We start from the raw sequence: 19,452 nt of genomic DNA on the forward strand, positions 1-19,452 counted from the left end.
CTATACTCAAATCCTCTATAATGGCTCTGAAATAATGAATATAACCCCTAGAAAAATGAAGATAAAGAGATTGCCAGAAGGACTCACGTTTTTCTCCCATTCATTTATGATGTGATAATGTTTTCTGTTTCTAATGAAATTCTGTGAGCTCTACTGACAGAACTTTCTTAATAAACACAAATTTGTCAATGTTCAAAAAGAAAGAATCTGGGCAAGCTGCAAAAAAATCCAAATTTCACAAAATGTTCATTTCTCCAATTTTTTTTGAAGCCCTCTCCATAGCAACATTAGATATGTCAACTAAGTCAGGAGAAACAACAACAACAAAAGTAAATTCTTTGAACTACATCAGAATAAAAGATTTTGCACAGTGAAGGAGAGAAACAATAAAACAAAAAAAGTAGCCTACTGAATGGGAGAAAGTATTTGCAATGAAATATCCAATAGAGGGTTAATATCCAAAATATATAAGGAACTTCTACATCTGTCAGCTTTATAGTATTCTTTCTTCATCTATTTATGGGTTCTGTATGACATTAAGCCCTAAAATATATTTGGTAAGACATCATGAACAATGTTGGTCTCCTATACCCCTAATCATTAAACTGTAGATTGGGAAAGTATTACAAAAACAAAACAAAACAAAAAAAACTATTTATCATTTGATAATTTGTAGCCAGAAGTTTGATCCGCCATTCCCATAACCCAGACTTTTCACATAATCTCGAGCAAATTGTGTAGAAATGGCCTAATCTGATGCAGCTTAGCTTTGGTCTGTGTCTTCACCATTTAACTCAAGTTTAAGTTGACTTAGTAAAAGTAACAACACAAATAAAGGGAACAATTTAAGCATATGCAGTGTGTGTATACAGAACTAATTTTACCTCACCACTGTTTATCCTCAGGCAAGTTACTTCCCTTTCTGAGGTTCTACTTACTCATTTGTATTGGAAATTTCCACAAGTTTATTAGAAGGGTCAGATGAGATGCTTGCTATATTGTGACAGTACCTAAGAAATTGATAACCAAGAATATAATAGGCATCCAATATATTTTCAGTGAATGGAAAAATTTCCATGCCCTTTATTCAGTATTAGGTTTATGGCCCTGAAATTTATGCATACACTACTTCAGTTGTCACTCCCCCTTACCTGTGCATTTATTTCTTAGAAAAACTGAAGAATTTTATTCTCATTCACAATTAAAAGTCTTCATATAAAAGAGATTAACAGTTTGGGAAAAGAATTATGTATTTATTGCATCTTATTAACAATATATTTACTAAAATGTTTAAGATAAAATGTCTAATTTTTGGTTGAAAACATCTGTAAAATTTGAGCGAGGTCTCTTAAGAAAGTATCTTGAATTTCAAAAAGGAAATTGGCAAATTCTATTTTCCCTACCTCTCCCACATTTCTTACACACTGTCATCCCCATTACATCCCTGTGACCACAACTATTACACAACAAGACTTCCATTGTTCCTAAATTTCCATTAAACAAATTGTCTGGTTATTCTGGCCTTTGGGAAAAGCTAGGAAACATAGTTAAATTCATAACTGAAGAGTTATTTTATGTTTAGCTAACCATTGATGAACCACTCTCTCTGCTCATAAGGCGGGAACGGATCACAGAGCTTCCATGGCGAGATAGCTGGTCACGGAACTCTGAGGCCATGAAATAATAGAGAATTGGATCCAAAAGACAGCAGAGACTGGCAAGGCACAGACAAAAAGGGTGGAAATAAAGTGTGCTTTGGACAATGGGACAACTACTAATGATGGTTTCCTTCACCATAGTGTAAAAAATAAAGTTAATATGGTAAGGAGTGAAGCAGATGAAAAAGACTGCAGCACACATAAAAACCATCCGCAGTGCTTTCTGCCGTTCACTGATTCCTTGGAAAGCCACTGGTGGCTGTCTCAGGGATATAATAGTTTTCCAAGTACACCATGCGATGATAACCACTGGGACAACAAATCCTGCCAGCTCAGCAACTGTAATCATTCCAACCAAAGCCACTGCATTCATTTTCTTATAACCAAGATCAGCAAAACAGGACTCAGTTTTGTTGCCTAAGTAGGTGCTTCTCAGAAGGGGAAATGGCAAGCAGGCAGTTCCCACGATGATCCAGATGGCAGCACTGATGCCCACATCATACCTACGTTTCCAATTTCTGGCCCTAAAGGGCTTGAGGAGAAAGAAACATCTCTGAAGGCTGATGCACGTCAGGAAACAAATGCTTGCATACATGTTGAGATACTTCAGGTAGAAGCACAGTAGGCAAAGGGCCTTCTGGAAGGGCCAGTGGTGGCTGATGTAATAGTAAATCCGGAGGGGTAAGGACAGTACATGAGCAAGATCAGCCACGGAGAGGTTGATCATGAAAATGATGGCTTTATTTTTTTTGCTGATGAAGCGGCACAGAACCCACAAAGCTGCACTGTTGGCCAGAAGACCAGGGATGAATATGAGGATGTAGGTGCCTGCATAGAGGGAGTTCTGAAATGTCACATTAGTAGCACTGCAGTCATTGCTGGTACTGTTGCTATCCATCTTGAATATTTCAGTATACTCATCAAGGTAAGCAGTGGAGTTATAATTCCTGCTTGATCAAAGAAAAAAAGAGTATAATGACTAAACAGTTCTATAGCCAAATCCAGATTCCTTTTTATACTTGAAGCGGCAGATTATTAGATTTAGAAAAGACCTGTGTTCAGATGAATTGGCAGATGCTTAAAGAATATCTACTGATCAAAAGTCACCTAATGAATCAGGAAACCATGGGGCTGTCTTCAAACTGCCCTCCCAAATTGTCTAAGTTGTGTCATATAGGCAAGGATGCCCTGAAATACTTAGTTTCTTTTTCTTATCACAACAAAAAGGGTATGGCACTTCAGTCTGTTCCTTTTGCACCCAAATTTTTCCTGCCCCAAACCCTGTTCATTAACACTTGCAATGATAGAAATCCAACCTTGCCTTTTACATCCCCTTTCTTCTCTTTTGTGTTTTGACTTCCTACCTTGGTACTACAGCACTTGAAAAATGACCCTGCATCTTTAGCCTACATTGCTAGTATGCTAGTTGAGTTTCAGGACTTGGGAACCCTATCTTCTTAACATTTTATCACAATAGCATAAGTGGATCTCATGCACATTGTCATTCTCTCTTGGCTTAGGTCTTATTCCAATTTACATGAAAAGGATCATTAATACACAAATTCAGAATCTGAACTAGGAATTCCCTTTAGTGATCTGAAAAGGAAGAGACTAATTTTCTTCCTAAGAATTCTGTACTGGTATGACATCATGGACATGGTAGATTATCCAATGGACACAGTAAACATTGATTAGGGAAACAGTAAAATAGGCCACAAAATCATTTTTGGAAACAATTTAAAGCTTAATACATTTTTTTCATTAAAATAGTCATCATAAGAAGAAAAAAATGTGAATGCCCTTAATCTTATTTTATGTTTTAGTGTGTTTTTTATTATGTAATAAATATAGGACATGGGGAATATAAAGTAATCTTTAGGGCTTCTCAAGTTCTGGTCATAGATTTGCGCAGGTTGCCTGCAAGTAAAAGAGAGCAACAACTTTATTATTTTAGTTTAACACTCTTGTAGACTTTTAGACCGGAAAGAACCTTTAAAAGATCATTTAATCCAGCCTTCATATAATACATAAAAGTAAGGCCAAAAGGGAGGCTTATTAAGGCCACAAAGCTACAAAACAGAAGATCTGGGACTTCAAATGGGAGTACAAGATACCTAATCCTTATAAACACCCTTCTCTTCTTTTGTTTTCCTCCCCAAAACAAATTTTTACAAACTTAGCTTCTGTTTATATTGCAAGCATGTTTACTGAATTTAGGGCTAGAAGTGGTATACAGTAGTGAAGTTGTTTCTTAGGTTAAATAACATTTTTGTTGTCTTAATTGTTTCTCTTCTGTTTTATTTTGTTTTAAGTACATTTACAAAACAAAGGAGTGTTTTGCTTTTAGATTCTCCTCATAAGTAACATAATGACTTCCTGTATCACGTTTTAAGTCCTATTCCAGGGAATAGAAATGTGGATTAAAAGCAGAACCCCAAATGATTAGTTCACATATAAAAATGTCAACATTGTGAACTACCATTATTCTAAAGGGTACTTTCACTTTCTCTCCCCTAATAGTTCATCCTTGCTACTTGAGTTGTGCTATATCCTAAAAAGTCATGCAGTCATCTTACTTATGTATATATAACTTTGAATAGAAGGTGAAGGGTTGTTCACAAGTGAAAATAATAAATAATTATCATGGTGTGATTATCAGCAATGTACCCCAGAATCTGCAAAGAAAGTTTTCACTTTCTAATTTGCATTATCTAATTTCATTTTATAGCCATCATCAGAAGCAGGTACTATTATTATTACTCTTATATTGCAGATGAGGTAACTGAGGTTCAGAGAGATGCAGTTAATTTTCTGGGGTAACAAACCTAGAAAATAGTAAAAATGAGATATATTATTATCCCTTATTTTCTCCAAAGTCTATGAGATTTCCACTACACCACTTTCTTCTCTCCGCTTAGGAGGGACTACTTAATAGAATGAGGCTCATGACCTCTGGGGGCACATTATAAAAGAACATTTCTAATCCCATAGTAGGAGCTTATAATCTTATAACACTAGAATTACTCTAGTTAGGTCATTATAATATAACTAAATACCTGTCCCCACGAATATCACCCATCGCTCCTCAACACCCACTTCATTATTGACATTTTTGACATTTTTCTACTATTATCTATTATCCATGCAAAAACTGTGAGAAACCAAGGAAAGATTCATCAAGTGCACTACAATTCCAAGACCTGAGAACATCTCACACACACCCAAATAACACTTCCACTTTTGTACTGTACAGACATGAGTATTTGTTCCTGCTTCACTGGTGTAGAAAGTTTCACTTACTAAAGAGAGATGTTCCATCCACACCCATGTGTTAAATAACAGAAACCAATTAAGCCAGAACAGCAAGCTAGAAATCAAGTTCAGACCTTTTGTGTGGGTGGGGGAGTGGGGAGGTTATGCCTCTGCAATTCACAGTTTATTGTGAGCTTAGAGATTTGCATGGTCCACTTTCCAAAATCTCTTCTCCAGACTGAAAGGAAGATAGGAAGGTTTTGCCAAATCTGGTGCCAAATTTTGTGACAATTAAATGTAAAATTCCCATGGTAGGGTGAAGCTCGGGGAATTTGGTTTGGGTAGGGCAGAAATATAAACTCTCATGGAGCCCTGGGTGTTATACACAAACAATCATGGGACACTACATCAAAAACTAATGATGTAGTCAATTATCATATGGTTTCACTCATTTGTGGAGCATAACCAATAGCATGGAGGACAAGGGGCGTTAGAGAGTAGTAGGGAATTTGGGTAAATTGGAAGGGGAGGTGAACCATGAGAGACTATGGACTCTGAAAAACAGTCTGAGGGGTTTGAAGTGGCGGGGGGGTGGGAGGTTGGGGTACCAGGTGGTGGGTATTATAGAGGGCACAGCTTGCATGGAGCACTGGGTGTGGTGAAAAAATAATGAATACTGTTTTTCTGAAAATAAATAAATTGGGGAAAAAAAAACTAATGATGTACTGTATGGTGATTAACATAACATAATAAAAAAAGAAATATAAGCTCTCTCAGGAAATATTTAGCTTGCTGTGGAAAATCTGTGACATTTCTGAAATTTAAGAAAGGAGAACAACCTAAGAAGCCACTAATAGAAAAATACTGAATAGAAGGGCTAAGGTTGGAGTACGTTCCTTCTCTGTCTTTGCGTCTGCCACTGTCTGTTTCTCTCTCTGTTGTTGACTATTTCTAGTTGGCTTGTGCCACCTATGTTGCCAATTTTTCTCCCCTTCAACCTAGATATATCTTTGGTTCCTGTCTCAAAAAATGTGTAAGATTGGTGACTCACTCCTGAGTCTGATCTCCCTTCTCAGTAAGTGTCATGACTCTCCTCCCAGACACTCAAGCTGAAAGTGGGGATTTAGCTAACCCCATCACTACATTTACTCCATATCCAGTCAGAAACCAGGTTGTTCTTCCTTTGAAATATCTCTCCAATCCAAATATATTTCTACTGCTACCATCCTAACATATGCCACTGTCACCTTTCTTCTTGACTACTGAAACAGATTGATTTACCATACTCCCCACACTCCAGTCATAACCCCTGCAGTCCATTCCCCATACTGTGTCTAGCACTAACATTAATTTTCACTACCATTTATTGAGGGCTACCATTTATTTACAGGCTAAGCACGCTTCATGTATTATCTCATTAATCCTCATAGCGGTGCTATGATTATCTCCATAACACTGGTGAGAAAACTGAGACAAAAAAATTAAATAAGTTGCAGCAAAGTCACAAAACTTGCTTTGTGTAGAGATAGTATGTTAGAATTGGAATCTATGCTTGTTTCCATACTTTCTTACTTTTGTTGTGGCACTTATTAACTCTTTCTAACACTTTCTATACTGTAGCCCAAATAAACTTTCTTTGAAAAGTTTATCATTCTCCTCCCTAAAATCCTTTGCTGGCCCTCTATTATATGAAGGCCAAACTTTTCACCATGTCTCCGGTGTCCTTCAACATCACATCATTCCATTCCATTTTCTTCCTCATTCTCTATGTTTCGACTACACTGAGATGTTTTCAGTTTCTAGACCAAGCTACTATTTTCTCCTGGTGAAGGTATCTGCACATTTTTTCTCTGTCTGGAGTTATCTCCCTCCAGGTCTTCACATGTCTGGTTCCTTTTAATCTCAGTTTGCAGGTCAGAAAGACCTTCACTACCAGTGCTATCTAGGTAAACCTGCACATCATTATATATTCTCATGCTCTGTCCCTTCCTTCATAGCATCAACACTTATAATTTAAGTGTTTGTTTACTTGTCTGTTGGATTTTTCACCCATTGTGCCATTAGATTCATTCGTGTCAAAACAAGATATGTTATGTTAATCACCATATAGCTAGGACAGCCTGCTACTTAAGAAGCACTCATGGAGAATTTGCGTGATGGATTGAACTGTAGACAGTAGTTTAAAGTCCCTGTTTGGAAGCATTAAACAAAAATGCAAACTTGGATGTGTTAACTAATACACTGCTTCTGCTTTCTATTTCCCTATGATGTTGTCTCCTTATTCGCATTATTATCATCAGTATTCCTTACACCTACCCTTTTCAACTTAGAGAATTCATACCTGTAGAGCTTGAGAAAAATGCAAAATAATTAATTTAGAAATAACAAGCAGTCAGATATATCCTATGGGTAGAAACCAGCACCATTCAAAGTCTCAGAGTATCATTAAGACTATTATCTGGACTTCATGAAGAAGCTAGTCCTTGTTGTCTACTTCTAAGAGCACTCAACCCTTTATTTTTCTTGGCTGCCATTCTGCAGAGGGTAAAACTGCTTCATCTCATCAGCAAATAACTTCTTACTTGCCCATGCATAGGAACTGAAAGGAGAGTGAAAATGTTCCATCTCTAGTCACCAAAGCTCTCCATACATTAAAAGTAAGCATAAAGGAAAAGATAACTCTATTTAGGTTTTTATTTCCCCTGGCTTTTTGAGGACTCTGGCTGCCTTAATCAACATATATTTAATAGATGCAATCTTATAAACTCTGTGCTAGGCTAGGCCCTGTAGCAAATACAGAACTATCTGCCATAATCTCTGTCCCTGAGAAGCTTCTGGTCTGGTGGGGGAAATATTTTTAAAATCTCCAACATCATAATCAGTGCATGACAAGGACCATGGTAAATGGCATAAGTGATAAGAAATCCTCATATTATCATAGCATCATCCTTCTAAGGTAAGTGAGACAATACCAGTAACTACCCCACCATAGTGTTTAATTGACAAACAGATGCATTCATGAACAATTAAATACCTTCTTCAAGGTCACCTAGGAATAACATGATTGAAATAAGACCAAGAGTCAGAATTGTGGGCCTCTTAATGCTCTTTTTGCAATGTCAGTCTGCTTCTATTAAATTCTGAAATATAGAGCACCTCAATCCAGAAGAAATGTCACTTGTTCCAAGTCATCTGCATTTTCTTATTGGTCCCTGTAGGGACAGGGTTGGAAAGAAAAAATAGAAATGGTGTCTGAGGAAGAGGTAAAGTTAACTTACTTTGCCTGAAGTATACGCTATTGAATTTAAATCCTAATAACCCTTTTTCTTTAAAGATTTTATTTATTTGACAGACAGAGATCTCAAGTAGGCATACAGGCAGGCGGAGGGAGAGAGGAGGAAGCAGGCTCCCTGCTGAGCAGAGAGCCTGATGTGGGGCTCGATCCCAGGACCCTGGGATCATGACCTGAGCTGAAGGCAGAGGCTTTAAGTTACTGAGCCACACAGGCGCCCCCCTAATAATCCTTTAAAGTTTTGGTTAAGTTTCTTCTTTTCAAGTAAACCTGCACTGAGTATCACCAATGCCATTCATCTGGGATTCAGTGGATTATGATTTCATACAGCAAATTAAAAGTATGCTACATGCACCTAGTATGTTGATTGCTAAGAATGTTGGAGTGAGGTGGGAAATTTCATAGAAGGATAATGCATGATTGTTGTCCTCAAAATGTTTATAGTTTTTTTAAGAGAGATAGACGTAAGAAAAATTACCCATAACAGATTTTTCAAACCTGCTATGAAAGAGATAATGAAGTTTCTATGGGAGTAGAAATGAATACTGCACAAAAGAGGAGGATTAGAAGTTCAACTTAAAGGTAAATCCATTTTCAACAAGCAGTTTGGGTGGGCAGGATACAAGAGAAGAAATAGTAGAAGAATGACAGCAATGAATAGACAGCATTCAAATATCCTGAGGTTAACAAATGATCTATAGAAAGCAACAGTAGGTGTTCTAGTATAGCTGGAAAACAGAGTGAGATGCTGGGGAAGATGGAATGAGAAGTAAGAATGGGAGAAGGTAGCAAAAGAAAAAAGAAACTTAAAAAGTAGATGCAGCCCAGTCATGGAGGGTTTTAGGGGGAATCATTGAAGGATTCCAGGAAGATATGTCATATTACCATACTGATGTTTTAAAACAATCACCCTGGAAGAAGTGTAGAAGATGAATTGGGTAGTGTAGAAGATGGGACACAAGAGATAGGAAGTCCATATCAGCTGGAAGTCTGTAGAGTGACTAACAGTTTCATTTGCCTAAGACTGGGGGTTTCCTGAGATATAGAATTTTTAGTGCTAAAACTATGAAAATCCAAGGAAATAGCACAGTTGGTTACCCTACTGGTGCAACAGTTGAGGTAACAACAAAAACAACAAACTTGGCAAGGCAGGAATAATAGAATTTCAAGTAAAAATCATGTTTGCAAATAGCCAGTTTGGAACACCATTTGACTGAGGAGTCAAAGATACATTCAGTTATAGAATGTGTGAAAATTTATAAAAAGATATCAGTTTTGCACTTTTTCAAAGCCCCTTCAGATTACCCTTAATACAGGATTTTTCAAATTTGTGCTCTTTGCCAAACCTCATCAATTCTTTTTTTTTTTTTTTTAATTTCTTTTCGGTGTAACAGTATTCATTGTTTTTGCACCACACTCAGTGCTCCATGCAATTCGTGCCCTCTCTAATACTCACCACCTGGTTTCCCCAACTTCCCACCCCCCGCCCCTTCAAAACCCTCAGATTGTTTTTCAGAGTCCATAGTCTCTCATGGTTCACCTCCCCTTCCAATTTCCCTCAACTCCCTTCTCCTCTCCATCTCCCTTTGTCCTCCACAAATAAGTGAAACCATTTGATAATTGACTCTCTCTGCTTGACTTATTTCACTCAGCATAATCTCTTCCAGTCCCGTCCATGTTGCTACAGAAGTTGGGTATTCATCCTTTCTGATGGAGGCATAATACTCCATAATGTATATGGACCACATCTTCCTTATCCATTCGTCCGTTGAAGGGCATCTTGGTTCTTTCCACAGTTTGGTGACCGTGGCCATTGCTGCTATAAACATTGGGGTACAGATGGCCCTTCTTTTCACGACATCTGTTTTTCATAGATGGCTTTGATGATATTGAGGTATGCGCCTTCTATCCCTACACTTTGAAGAGTTTTTTTTTCCAATTTATTTATTTTCAGAAAAACAGTATTCATTATTTTTTTCACCACACCCAGTGCTCCATGCAAGCCGTGCCCTCTATAATACCCACCACCTGGTACCCCAACCTCCCAACCCCCCGCCACTTCAAACCCCTCAGACTGTTTTTCAGAGTCCATAGTCTCTCATGGTTCACCTCCCCTTCCAATTTACCCAAATTCCCTACTACTCTCTAACGCCCCTTGTCCTCCATGCTATTGGTTATGCTCCACAAATAAGTGAAACCATATGATAACTGACTCTCTCTGCTTGACTTATTTCACTCAGCATAATCTTCCAGTCCCGTATATGTTGCTACAAAAGTTGGGTATTCATCCTTTCTGATGGAGGCCTAATACTCCATAGTGTATATGGACCACATCTTCCTTACCCATTCGTCTGTTGAAGGGCATCTTGGTTCTTTCCACAGTTTGGCAACCCTGGCCATTGCTGCTATAAACATAGGGGGCCAGATGGCCCTTCTTTTCACTACATCTGTATCTTTGGGGTAAATACCCAGTAGTGCAATTGCAGGGTCAAAGTAGAGCTTCCCTAAACCTCATCAATTCTTGACTCTCTAACATTATAATTAAGTTTCACCATACTAGCTTGCATCATACACTCCTAGAGACTTTGAGTATGTAAATCCCTCCAATTCTGATGGTCCAACTCAGCACCCACCCTTATCCTACTTCCTCCCTTACTCAGCCTATAGTAAATGGTTAAACCAACTACTCTCACACATGAAACCTCAACTTCCTTGTTCATCATTCTTCTGCTGTACCAGACTAGCAATGCCTTAATCCCAGATCAAGTCCACAATTCATTTTCTTTCTTACTATCCAAACTGCTGAATGATCCTATTAAAAATACTAGGCCTTATTTGGAATGACAACACTAGAAATTTATGATCTCCAGCCTATGATTTTTTTTTTTGCTCCATTATGTTTTTCCATTTTCATGGTGGCCATTCAGCACCTTTATAACTCACTGAAACTTTTTCTCTCCTACTCTGTCATCCCCCACCTTTCTTGGCAGAGAGTGTTTTATAAGTTTTTATTTAAATTTAGTTATTTAACATAAAATATAATATTAGTTTCAGGTGTAAAATATAGTAATCAGCACTTCCATATAACACACAGTGCTCATCACACAAAGTGCACTCCTTAATCCCCATTGTCTACTTTATTCATCTCCCCACCCACCTCCATTCTAGTAACCATCACTTTGTCTTCTATAGTTAAGAGTCTGTTTCTTGATTTGTCTCTCTTTTGTTGCCTTTGTTCATTTGTTTTCTTTCTTAAATTCGACATATGAGTGAAATCATACTGTATTTGTCTTTCTCGGACTAATTTATTTTGCTTAGCATTATACTCTCTAGCTCCATCCATGTCATTGAAATGGCAAGATTTCATTCTTTTTTATAGCTACTAATATCCCATAGTGTGTGTTGTATGTGTATGTGTGTGTATCACATCTTTATCCATCCATGAGTTGATGGATGTTTGCACTGTTTCCATAATTTGGCAATGGTAGATAATGCTGCTGTAAATATCTGGATGCATGTATCCTTTTGAATTAGTATTTTTGTATTCTTTGGGTAAATTCCCAGTAATGCAATCGCTGGGTCATACGGTAGTTCAATTTATAACTTTTTGAGAAACCTCCATACTGTTATCGAGAGTGGCTGCCCCAGTTTGCATTCCAACCAACTAACTCTTCAGCAGAAAGTCTTAACTTCTCAAATCACAGAGAAAATTTAGGTTATTGGGTGAGAAGCAACTCAATTTCATCTACTGTCTCCCCCCAACACAAATTATCTTAAGTATAGCTACATCTTTCTTACTTCTCAACACAACTACCTTTCCTGTTGCTCAAAATGAATTCCCATATCTTTTATTAATTGTTCCCTTTTCTCTAGGGATCCTCTTTTATTAATTGTTCCCTTTTCTCTAGATCATCATGCTCTTCTCCTTTCTCAGTTGGATCTTTTTCATTAAGTCTCACCAAACTCCAAAATAATTCTTCTCTTGTGCATTCATCTTATTCTATGTCTTTGCACTTTCTTCTGTTGTTTCTTCTTATTTTTTATTAATTTTCAATTTTATTTCCAATATAGTTAACATACAGTGTTATATTAGTTTCTGGTGTACAATATAGTGAATCAACAATTCTGTACATTATTCAAAATACTTGTTTACACTGAATGTTTCCTTTTCTTCACTCTCTATTCTTTATGCACTTCAAGGTGGTTTATATACCTTTACAACCTCACTGAAACTGTTAGCAAAAGTGACAAGTGGCCATCATGTTGCTAAATCATGCAGGGCTTCTTAGCTGCCCTGGACACAGTCTGACCACTTCCATCTTTTTGCAAAGTTCTCTTCCTTTGGCTTTCAAACAAGAATTTCTTAATTCACCTCTTAGCTATTTGTCCATTTATACTGAGTTTCTCTCATGATTTCTTTTATTTTTTTTCACATCCTTTAAATATTTGTTTTCCCTGGGTCTGCATCTTCTCTTCTTATTCATCATCTTCATGCTGAGTAACATCACCTACTTAATGGCTTATTCCTTGACATTTTACTTATCTGCCACTATCTATCAGACTTCATAGAATAATCTTAGACTCCTACTCTCTCATTCAATTAACCATGTTTTCTTTCCCTCCCTCACTGTCACACTCTCTCTTCCCTCTCTGAGTTATTGAAACACTCACTAACTGATCCATTTCCCTTGAAGACTGCCCTGTTAAAATCTATTATCTACTCTGCTGTCAAAATAATGTATTAAAAATGCAAGTTGGGGCTACCATGTCACGATAGGAATTCCTTTAACAATATACTCACTGCATTATATCGAATGTTTCTGTTTATATCCATGTTTCTGACTAAAATGTGAGCACTTTGAAGGCAAAAAACACATTTAACTCATTTTTAAATCACTAGAATCTAACAGAATGACTGGCACATAGTCATTCAGTAAATATCTTTAACTGAAAAAATACTCTGCTTTATGACAACTCATATTGTTTAATTATATATGGATCTCTCTACATTGGATTGTGAGGTCAGAGGTCATACTCTAAATTTCTTTATTTCTTTCTCTCTAACTCTAGAACAAGGCTAAACATACAACACTCTTAAAAGAATTAATTTTAACTGGCCCATGTAGGAATTAATTATAAGGACTTAATTTCATTGTTGTACGCTCAACTCAGCTAACCAAAACCATACTGACAATAATGTCCAGGAAAAATTATAACCTGTGAAAATACCACATCTTCAGCATATATTTTAGCCCTTAGCTCTGCAGATGTGAGCCACCTAGGTAGAGATAAGAACAGAATTTTTTTTTATTTAAATATTTTTTATTTATTTATTTGACAGAGAGAGATCACAAATAGGCAGAGAGGCAGGCAGAGAGAGAGAGGAGGAAGCAGGCTCCCTGCTGAGCAGGGAGCCCGATGCAGGACTCGATCCCAGGACCCTGAGATCATGACCTGAGCTGAAGGCAGCGGCTTAACCCACTGAGCCACCCAGGCGCCCCAAGAGCAGAATGTTATGTGCCTCTAACACCACCCTTATAGAAGTAAATGCCTCTTGGTCATTCCAGTCCAGGTTACCTATTGCTTACACCAAGGGCCAGGGCCATGGTAGGAGATGCCTCTTCTTTTACAAGAGGGACCTGATGACAGAAGCCAACCCCAAAAGGGAAGATTCTTCCTAGACCCTGTCTCAGAAGCCAATATTTTACTCTTCCTCAGGGTTCTCCCTCAACTTTCATCTTTTCCTTGCCCTGGGAAACTCTCTTATGACATCTCCTTCTTTGTAGACATATAGTACTTTTATATGGACTTATAGCCTCCATATAAAATGTAGTCTCTCTGACAGAGGACTTAGACTTTTATATTCCTCACTTTGCTTAGCAGAAGGTTAGGCATGCGATGTGGTTAGTGTTCAGTTCATTTACATTAATTTGCAAAGACAATAATATGGAGAATAAGCACATATTGGTTGGGCTTTAGGCAGCTTTACTTCTAATACCTTTACCATGAGCTACTCTCACAATCAACAGTCATAGTTTCCTCTGCTACTGAATATATGGTCAAGGCAAGGATAATAAGGCTGGAGTTTAATAAATCTGGATGCCTAAGAATTCCAAAGCATGCCACCCTAGATTTTTATTTAAAATCCAACAGGAACCTCAAAATCTTAAGTAGGAATATGGTCATTAATCTTTAACTTTATGGAAATAACTAAATTTTTTCACAGAAAATAAAAGTATGCCATGTATTTAAATCTAACTCAGTGGAGCTGAGTCCAAAAACTTGGGAGGTACCAATAACATCTAACCCAATGTAGATTTGCTTCCTAATGCCTAAATGCTGTGATTTTACAAAGGTACAACCAATGTGAAATTATATTATCATATCATTGGAATTTGTACCAGACTTCTAAGTTCCAGTGAAGTGTTAAATCCAAGAAGTTTCCACATGCATCCTGTTAGCCACTGTCCAAGTGTTATTCATATATTACTTTTAATCCTTGTAAGAGCTCTGAGGAAATTACTATTATACTATTTTTACAGATCAGAAAATGGAGGCTCAGCAGGATTAACTTTCTCAAAGTCAGCTATTATGATTTCCATTGTAATAAGGTTGTTTATGAGCAGAGAATGCTAAAACTCTTCTGATACAAACAACTTTTTGCACAAATAAAAATTTATTTTAAAGTGGCATTTCTATTGATAAGAGTGTTCATCAAAGATGAAGCTATTCTCAGTTCTAGTTCTAGCCATTTTATATCTTTGCATATATGGCAAATGACTGCCCACCAAGTGTCAGGGTAGTATTGCATCAAAACCAAGGATTTGGGGGGAGTTTTGCCTATGAACCCAAACCATAACAGATCTGTGAACAGAGTACTGGGACAATTTCTTTATAACAGTAGCGAGCTCAATATTTGCTGTAGGTTGGGGAAGACTTAAATGCAGTAGGATATACTGAAAATAGTACTGGATTTGGAGCTAAGACATTTAGATTGTAGTTAACTATTAGATTGTTCTTTGTGTTGTTCTGCTAAACTTCTTCCCTTGTGTGGTTTTCATTTGCCTCATTATTAAAATAAGAAAGTTTGAACTAGATGATTTTTAACTCCTTTCCAGCCCTAACTTGCTATGATTTTATGGTTATGGCCCCTTTCAAACACTGCCTCTAAATAATACTACCAGCACTGACACTGTCATCATTAATGCAGCAACCACCATTTCAACCCATCTACTGATTAATACTTTACAAACAACTACTACACATATAATTACTGTTAATCTTTAGTAAAGGTATGTATTATGAATAATCAGGCCATAGAATACCATCCCTGTCTCACAGATCAGAAAACTGAGGCTCAAAGTGTGACCTTATTTACCCAAAGACATAAGGTTAGCAAGTGGCAGAGTGAGGAGAGTGAAACCTAAGCTACTGGCATCAAGGTGATTGCTCTTTTCCTATACAACTCTACAAATCTTCACTCTCTCGGTCCTCCCCTTCTTTTCACCCCTCAGCATTAAGTCATTAATAACATGAAGTGAACATGTTTACCAAATTTGCTTCTCTTATTTTCTTTGATAATAGGGCAGTATGTGGGGTTGTCATCTTTGGAGGAGAGGAGAAAATCAATATGGAAAGTTTTCTGAGGGGTGCCCTCCCACTCTCCACGGGACAGCTTTTACAAGCCATTTGGAAACCTAACTTGATTTGTTTTACTTGAACTTTTTTTTCTTTAAGCCATGAAATTCTCACATGTATTACCTATGCCAGTCTCACCATGAACATGGTGTCCTTCATTCAATCACTCACAATCACAGCCAAAAAAGAACAACTGGAATTTGGAACTCTGTTATTTCCTGAATTGATTAGAATCAACTCTAAATCACTTACTTGATATTAGAAATGCTAAGATTTGGATATACTCTGTAAATCTAGACAATTTTTCTATAAATTAGAGGAAGTGAAAATTATTTTTCTCCCAAAAATGAGTTAAAGAAATTAGACTGTTCACAAACAAAATCTTAAATGCTTGAATTTAATTTCCATGCATGCATCTTTATTAGATTTTTAATCATTTAGGAAAGAGGCCTAATTAGATACCATTTTTGCAGTTGGGGCAGTATTTTGGAGGTGGAAAGAATCAGGTTCTTTAGGCAGGACTGGGGTCATATCTTAACTCATTTATCAGCTGACTAGCCTGAAGCAACTTTTTCATATCTCTGGGCTTCAGTTTCCTCATTTATAAAAGTAAGATCATAGTCTTTGCAACATAGATTGCTGTAAAGATTAAATGGAAAATGTACAAAATATGACCTATTTTCATGTCTGGTATACAGTGACATTAAATAAATGTTAGCTCATTTCCCCTTTACTTGTACAGAAAGTAATCACCATAGGTTTTTGGTTGGATCCTGTACTTTTCTGGGTTTAGAAAATCCCCCAAAATGTATAGTTGTGAAAGATGGCTAAAATAATTCTTAAAGTGGAAGCCTGGAAAGGATGTGTTATTTGAAAAAAAATATTATTTATTATAGTAAATATATTTGGGAATCAAAATCATTGTTCCTATAATACAAACTATTGAAAGTACAGATCTATAAAATCTTTGTAGTTGTTTCACACATAGTGCTCAGAAAATGTCAATGTAATGGGTAAGTTTTTCAAGGAATTCAGGGTCTGGTTCCTAGGGAAGCAAGTCCACAATAACCTTGTAGTGACATTTTTAGGTTTCTCAAAGGGAACTCTGGTTTTAAAAGATTGAGAAATAGTGATTGAGTGACAATGTCATTGTGGAAATCAGATTTCAGAGCTATTTCCCTTGTTTGTTGTTTGTGTTTTTCATTTTAAAAAAAAGGAAATTACTTACAAAAAAAACTTGTCTGTGATCTAAAAGTTAAGTCATCATGATAACATTATTCTGAAAGAAATATAATGGCCTCAACAAAGTTTACTGGGTTCCACTTATGATCTAGATTATATTTCCAGAAAGTCCCTCTGGTTATATTTTCATGTTATAGCCCTATTACTTACTGCTTAATGATACATAACTCTTCTCAGGTCCTAGGAGCCCACAGTCGAGTCATTGCTTTGTTACAAAGAAAAGTAAAGACTATTCTAACTGTCCCACTTACTACAGTTAAGAATATGGAGATCTACAAAAATAAAACAACTTACCAAAGGCTATACAGTGAGCCACTAGCCAAACTTGAACTAGGACAAAAAAATTTTGTTTCTGTGTTTATTGATCCATGTACTTCATTACTCTGCCTGTGATACATACAAACCAATACTAGGTGAAAAACTTCCTTGTAAAAGGAATCTGGATATAAGCAGATTTCTTGGCCAAAAGTTTTTTTTTTTCCTCAATTTATTTATTTTCAGAAAAACATTATTCATTATTTTTTCACCACACCCAGTGCTCCATGCAAGCCGTGCCCTCTATAATACCCACCACCTGGTACCCCAACCTCCCACCCCCCCCGCCACTTCAAACCCCTCAGATTGTTTTTCGGCCAAAAGTTTTATAATAAATCACACTCTTTACCAGTCATTGCCCTGACTATTGGAACTCTTAGAATGGTTTCACAACAGACAGCTCTGCTCTCTTTGCTTGAACTGTGCCTGAAGGGTAGAAACTGCCCTATTAGGATATCAGTTGACTTACCTTAAACACAACTGGCCATGAAAAGCCACCCCAAATCTCCCAGAAGTAGGCTTACTCATTTTTTAGCCTTGTGCTCCACCACTGCCAGGGGTTGAGCAATCTGTACAACATGAACTCAATGACTTTCCTGTTTAAGTTTCAATAGGAACTGATTTTAACTAAAAAGGACCTATGTTCAACCTTTGTATGCAAAGACAATTACCTGAATGCATTACTTGATTCTTGGTACAGTTCAGTCATTTCCTACCTCCGTATATCAACATACCACCTACTTCAGCAGTGAATAATTTTACTGTGTCACAACCAATAACAGATAAACTCCTTAATTAGTAGAAATCACAGTGGCATCCTGCATCCATTTAAGCAATCAAAATAAAAATTTCCCCACTGGTAGGATCTTTGGGAGCTTATTGTTTTATTCAGAATCATCTTGGTACCAATAGGCACAGCACAGCCCACCTTTAAGGATTCCCCAACAGAAGTTTCCTTTTGACTCGGTCGTCTTGACTCATAACCAGAGAGGTTGCTAGTACTCAGAGTAATAAGAAAAATAATCACTTGAAAGATAGGTGCCTCTCTAGGGCTTTGCTAACCAGTAGGGCTAAACTTGGGTCAACAAAGCAACTTATAAAAGATCAAGAAACACCTCTGAACACACTCTTAAATCACTTGTATTTACTTTCACATTTGTCTGAAATCAAGTGTCTTTACTTCGTTGACTCTCAATTTCCCCATCTGTATTGTGCTGGATTTGAATCTCTAAGAGCTCTTTCAACTCCAAAATCTGTGATCGGATTCCTTTTACCCTGAAAGAACTTACTATTTCTGTATATGTAAAAACTAAACTTACCAAACCAAGAAGCTTATACACAAACTTTTCCTTCATTATGAAACTAGATAAATTATAGAGAGAAAAAAATTCAAATACTCTTTTTCTGGCTGAATATGCCAAGTTGTCCCAATAAATCTCACAAAACTGTATTTGTTTATTATTAACATTTTTGCTCTCTTCCCGGGTTGATGGAGAAACAAAGAGCCCTCATCAAAAAGTGAGCTGCATGGCATACTCTATGCTCCTTGAGTAATTGCAGTGACTAATGGCATTAACTGACTTTGTTGTACTCTAGTTAGACTCAAGGGCAATCAGCATTGATCCTGCTGTAAGAAGTCTGAAAAGAGAAACCAGGGACCATTTTAAATTTGGTCAATGGTCTCACATCTTCCTCCATCCTGGATCTTCATGCCCCCACCAGTCTTCCCACATTGAACAATCAATTCCCAGATACTGGGCTATAACTTACCCTGGAGCCTTGTCAGGATTAGCACTCTTGTTTCTTTGCAGGGAGCTGAGGGTGAAAGAGCTTAACTCCGGGTGGCACAGATCCTGCTGATAACTGACAAATTTGTTGTTGAAAGAGGAAGTTGAGTTCATTTGGTGTCTCACCACAGAAACCTTATTTGCACAAACCAAAGGTAAGTCCCTTGAGCAGATGACAGTACTGAAGTTTTATTCCATTTTTATTTCATTTGTACAGAGAAATTCAAAGGGTATGGAGCCCAAGTTTGTGCAAAATCATATAATAACT

General features: G+C 37.1%; 1 protein-coding gene across 2 annotated transcripts; it reads right to left on the minus strand.

The window, feature by feature from the left end:
- Window positions 1-1,086: 1,086 nt before the first annotated feature.
- On the minus strand, window positions 1,087-19,260 carry LOC122896846 (putative P2Y purinoceptor 10). Of its 2 annotated transcripts, none has more exons than XM_044234932.1 (2): window positions 19,168-19,260; window positions 1,087-2,608 (listed from the first exon to the last, which is right to left on the minus strand). In XM_044234932.1, the coding sequence occupies exon 2, from the start codon at window positions 2,554-2,556 to the stop codon at window positions 1,579-1,581; it is 978 nt and encodes a 325-aa protein (XP_044090867.1). In that variant the 5' UTR covers window positions 2,557-2,608; window positions 19,168-19,260; the 3' UTR covers window positions 1,087-1,578. The 2 variants fall into 2 exon arrangements, with proteins under 2 accessions (XP_044090867.1, XP_044090866.1); XM_044234931.1 differs by having other exon boundaries at window positions 1,087-2,605; window positions 19,168-19,246.
- Between the last annotated feature and the right edge of the window lie 192 nt (window positions 19,261-19,452).

The sequence above is a fragment of the Neovison vison genome, chromosome X, assembly GCF_020171115.1.
Source record: "Neovison vison isolate M4711 chromosome X, ASM_NN_V1, whole genome shotgun sequence".
Taxonomy (NCBI): domain Eukaryota; kingdom Metazoa; phylum Chordata; class Mammalia; order Carnivora; family Mustelidae; genus Neogale; species Neogale vison.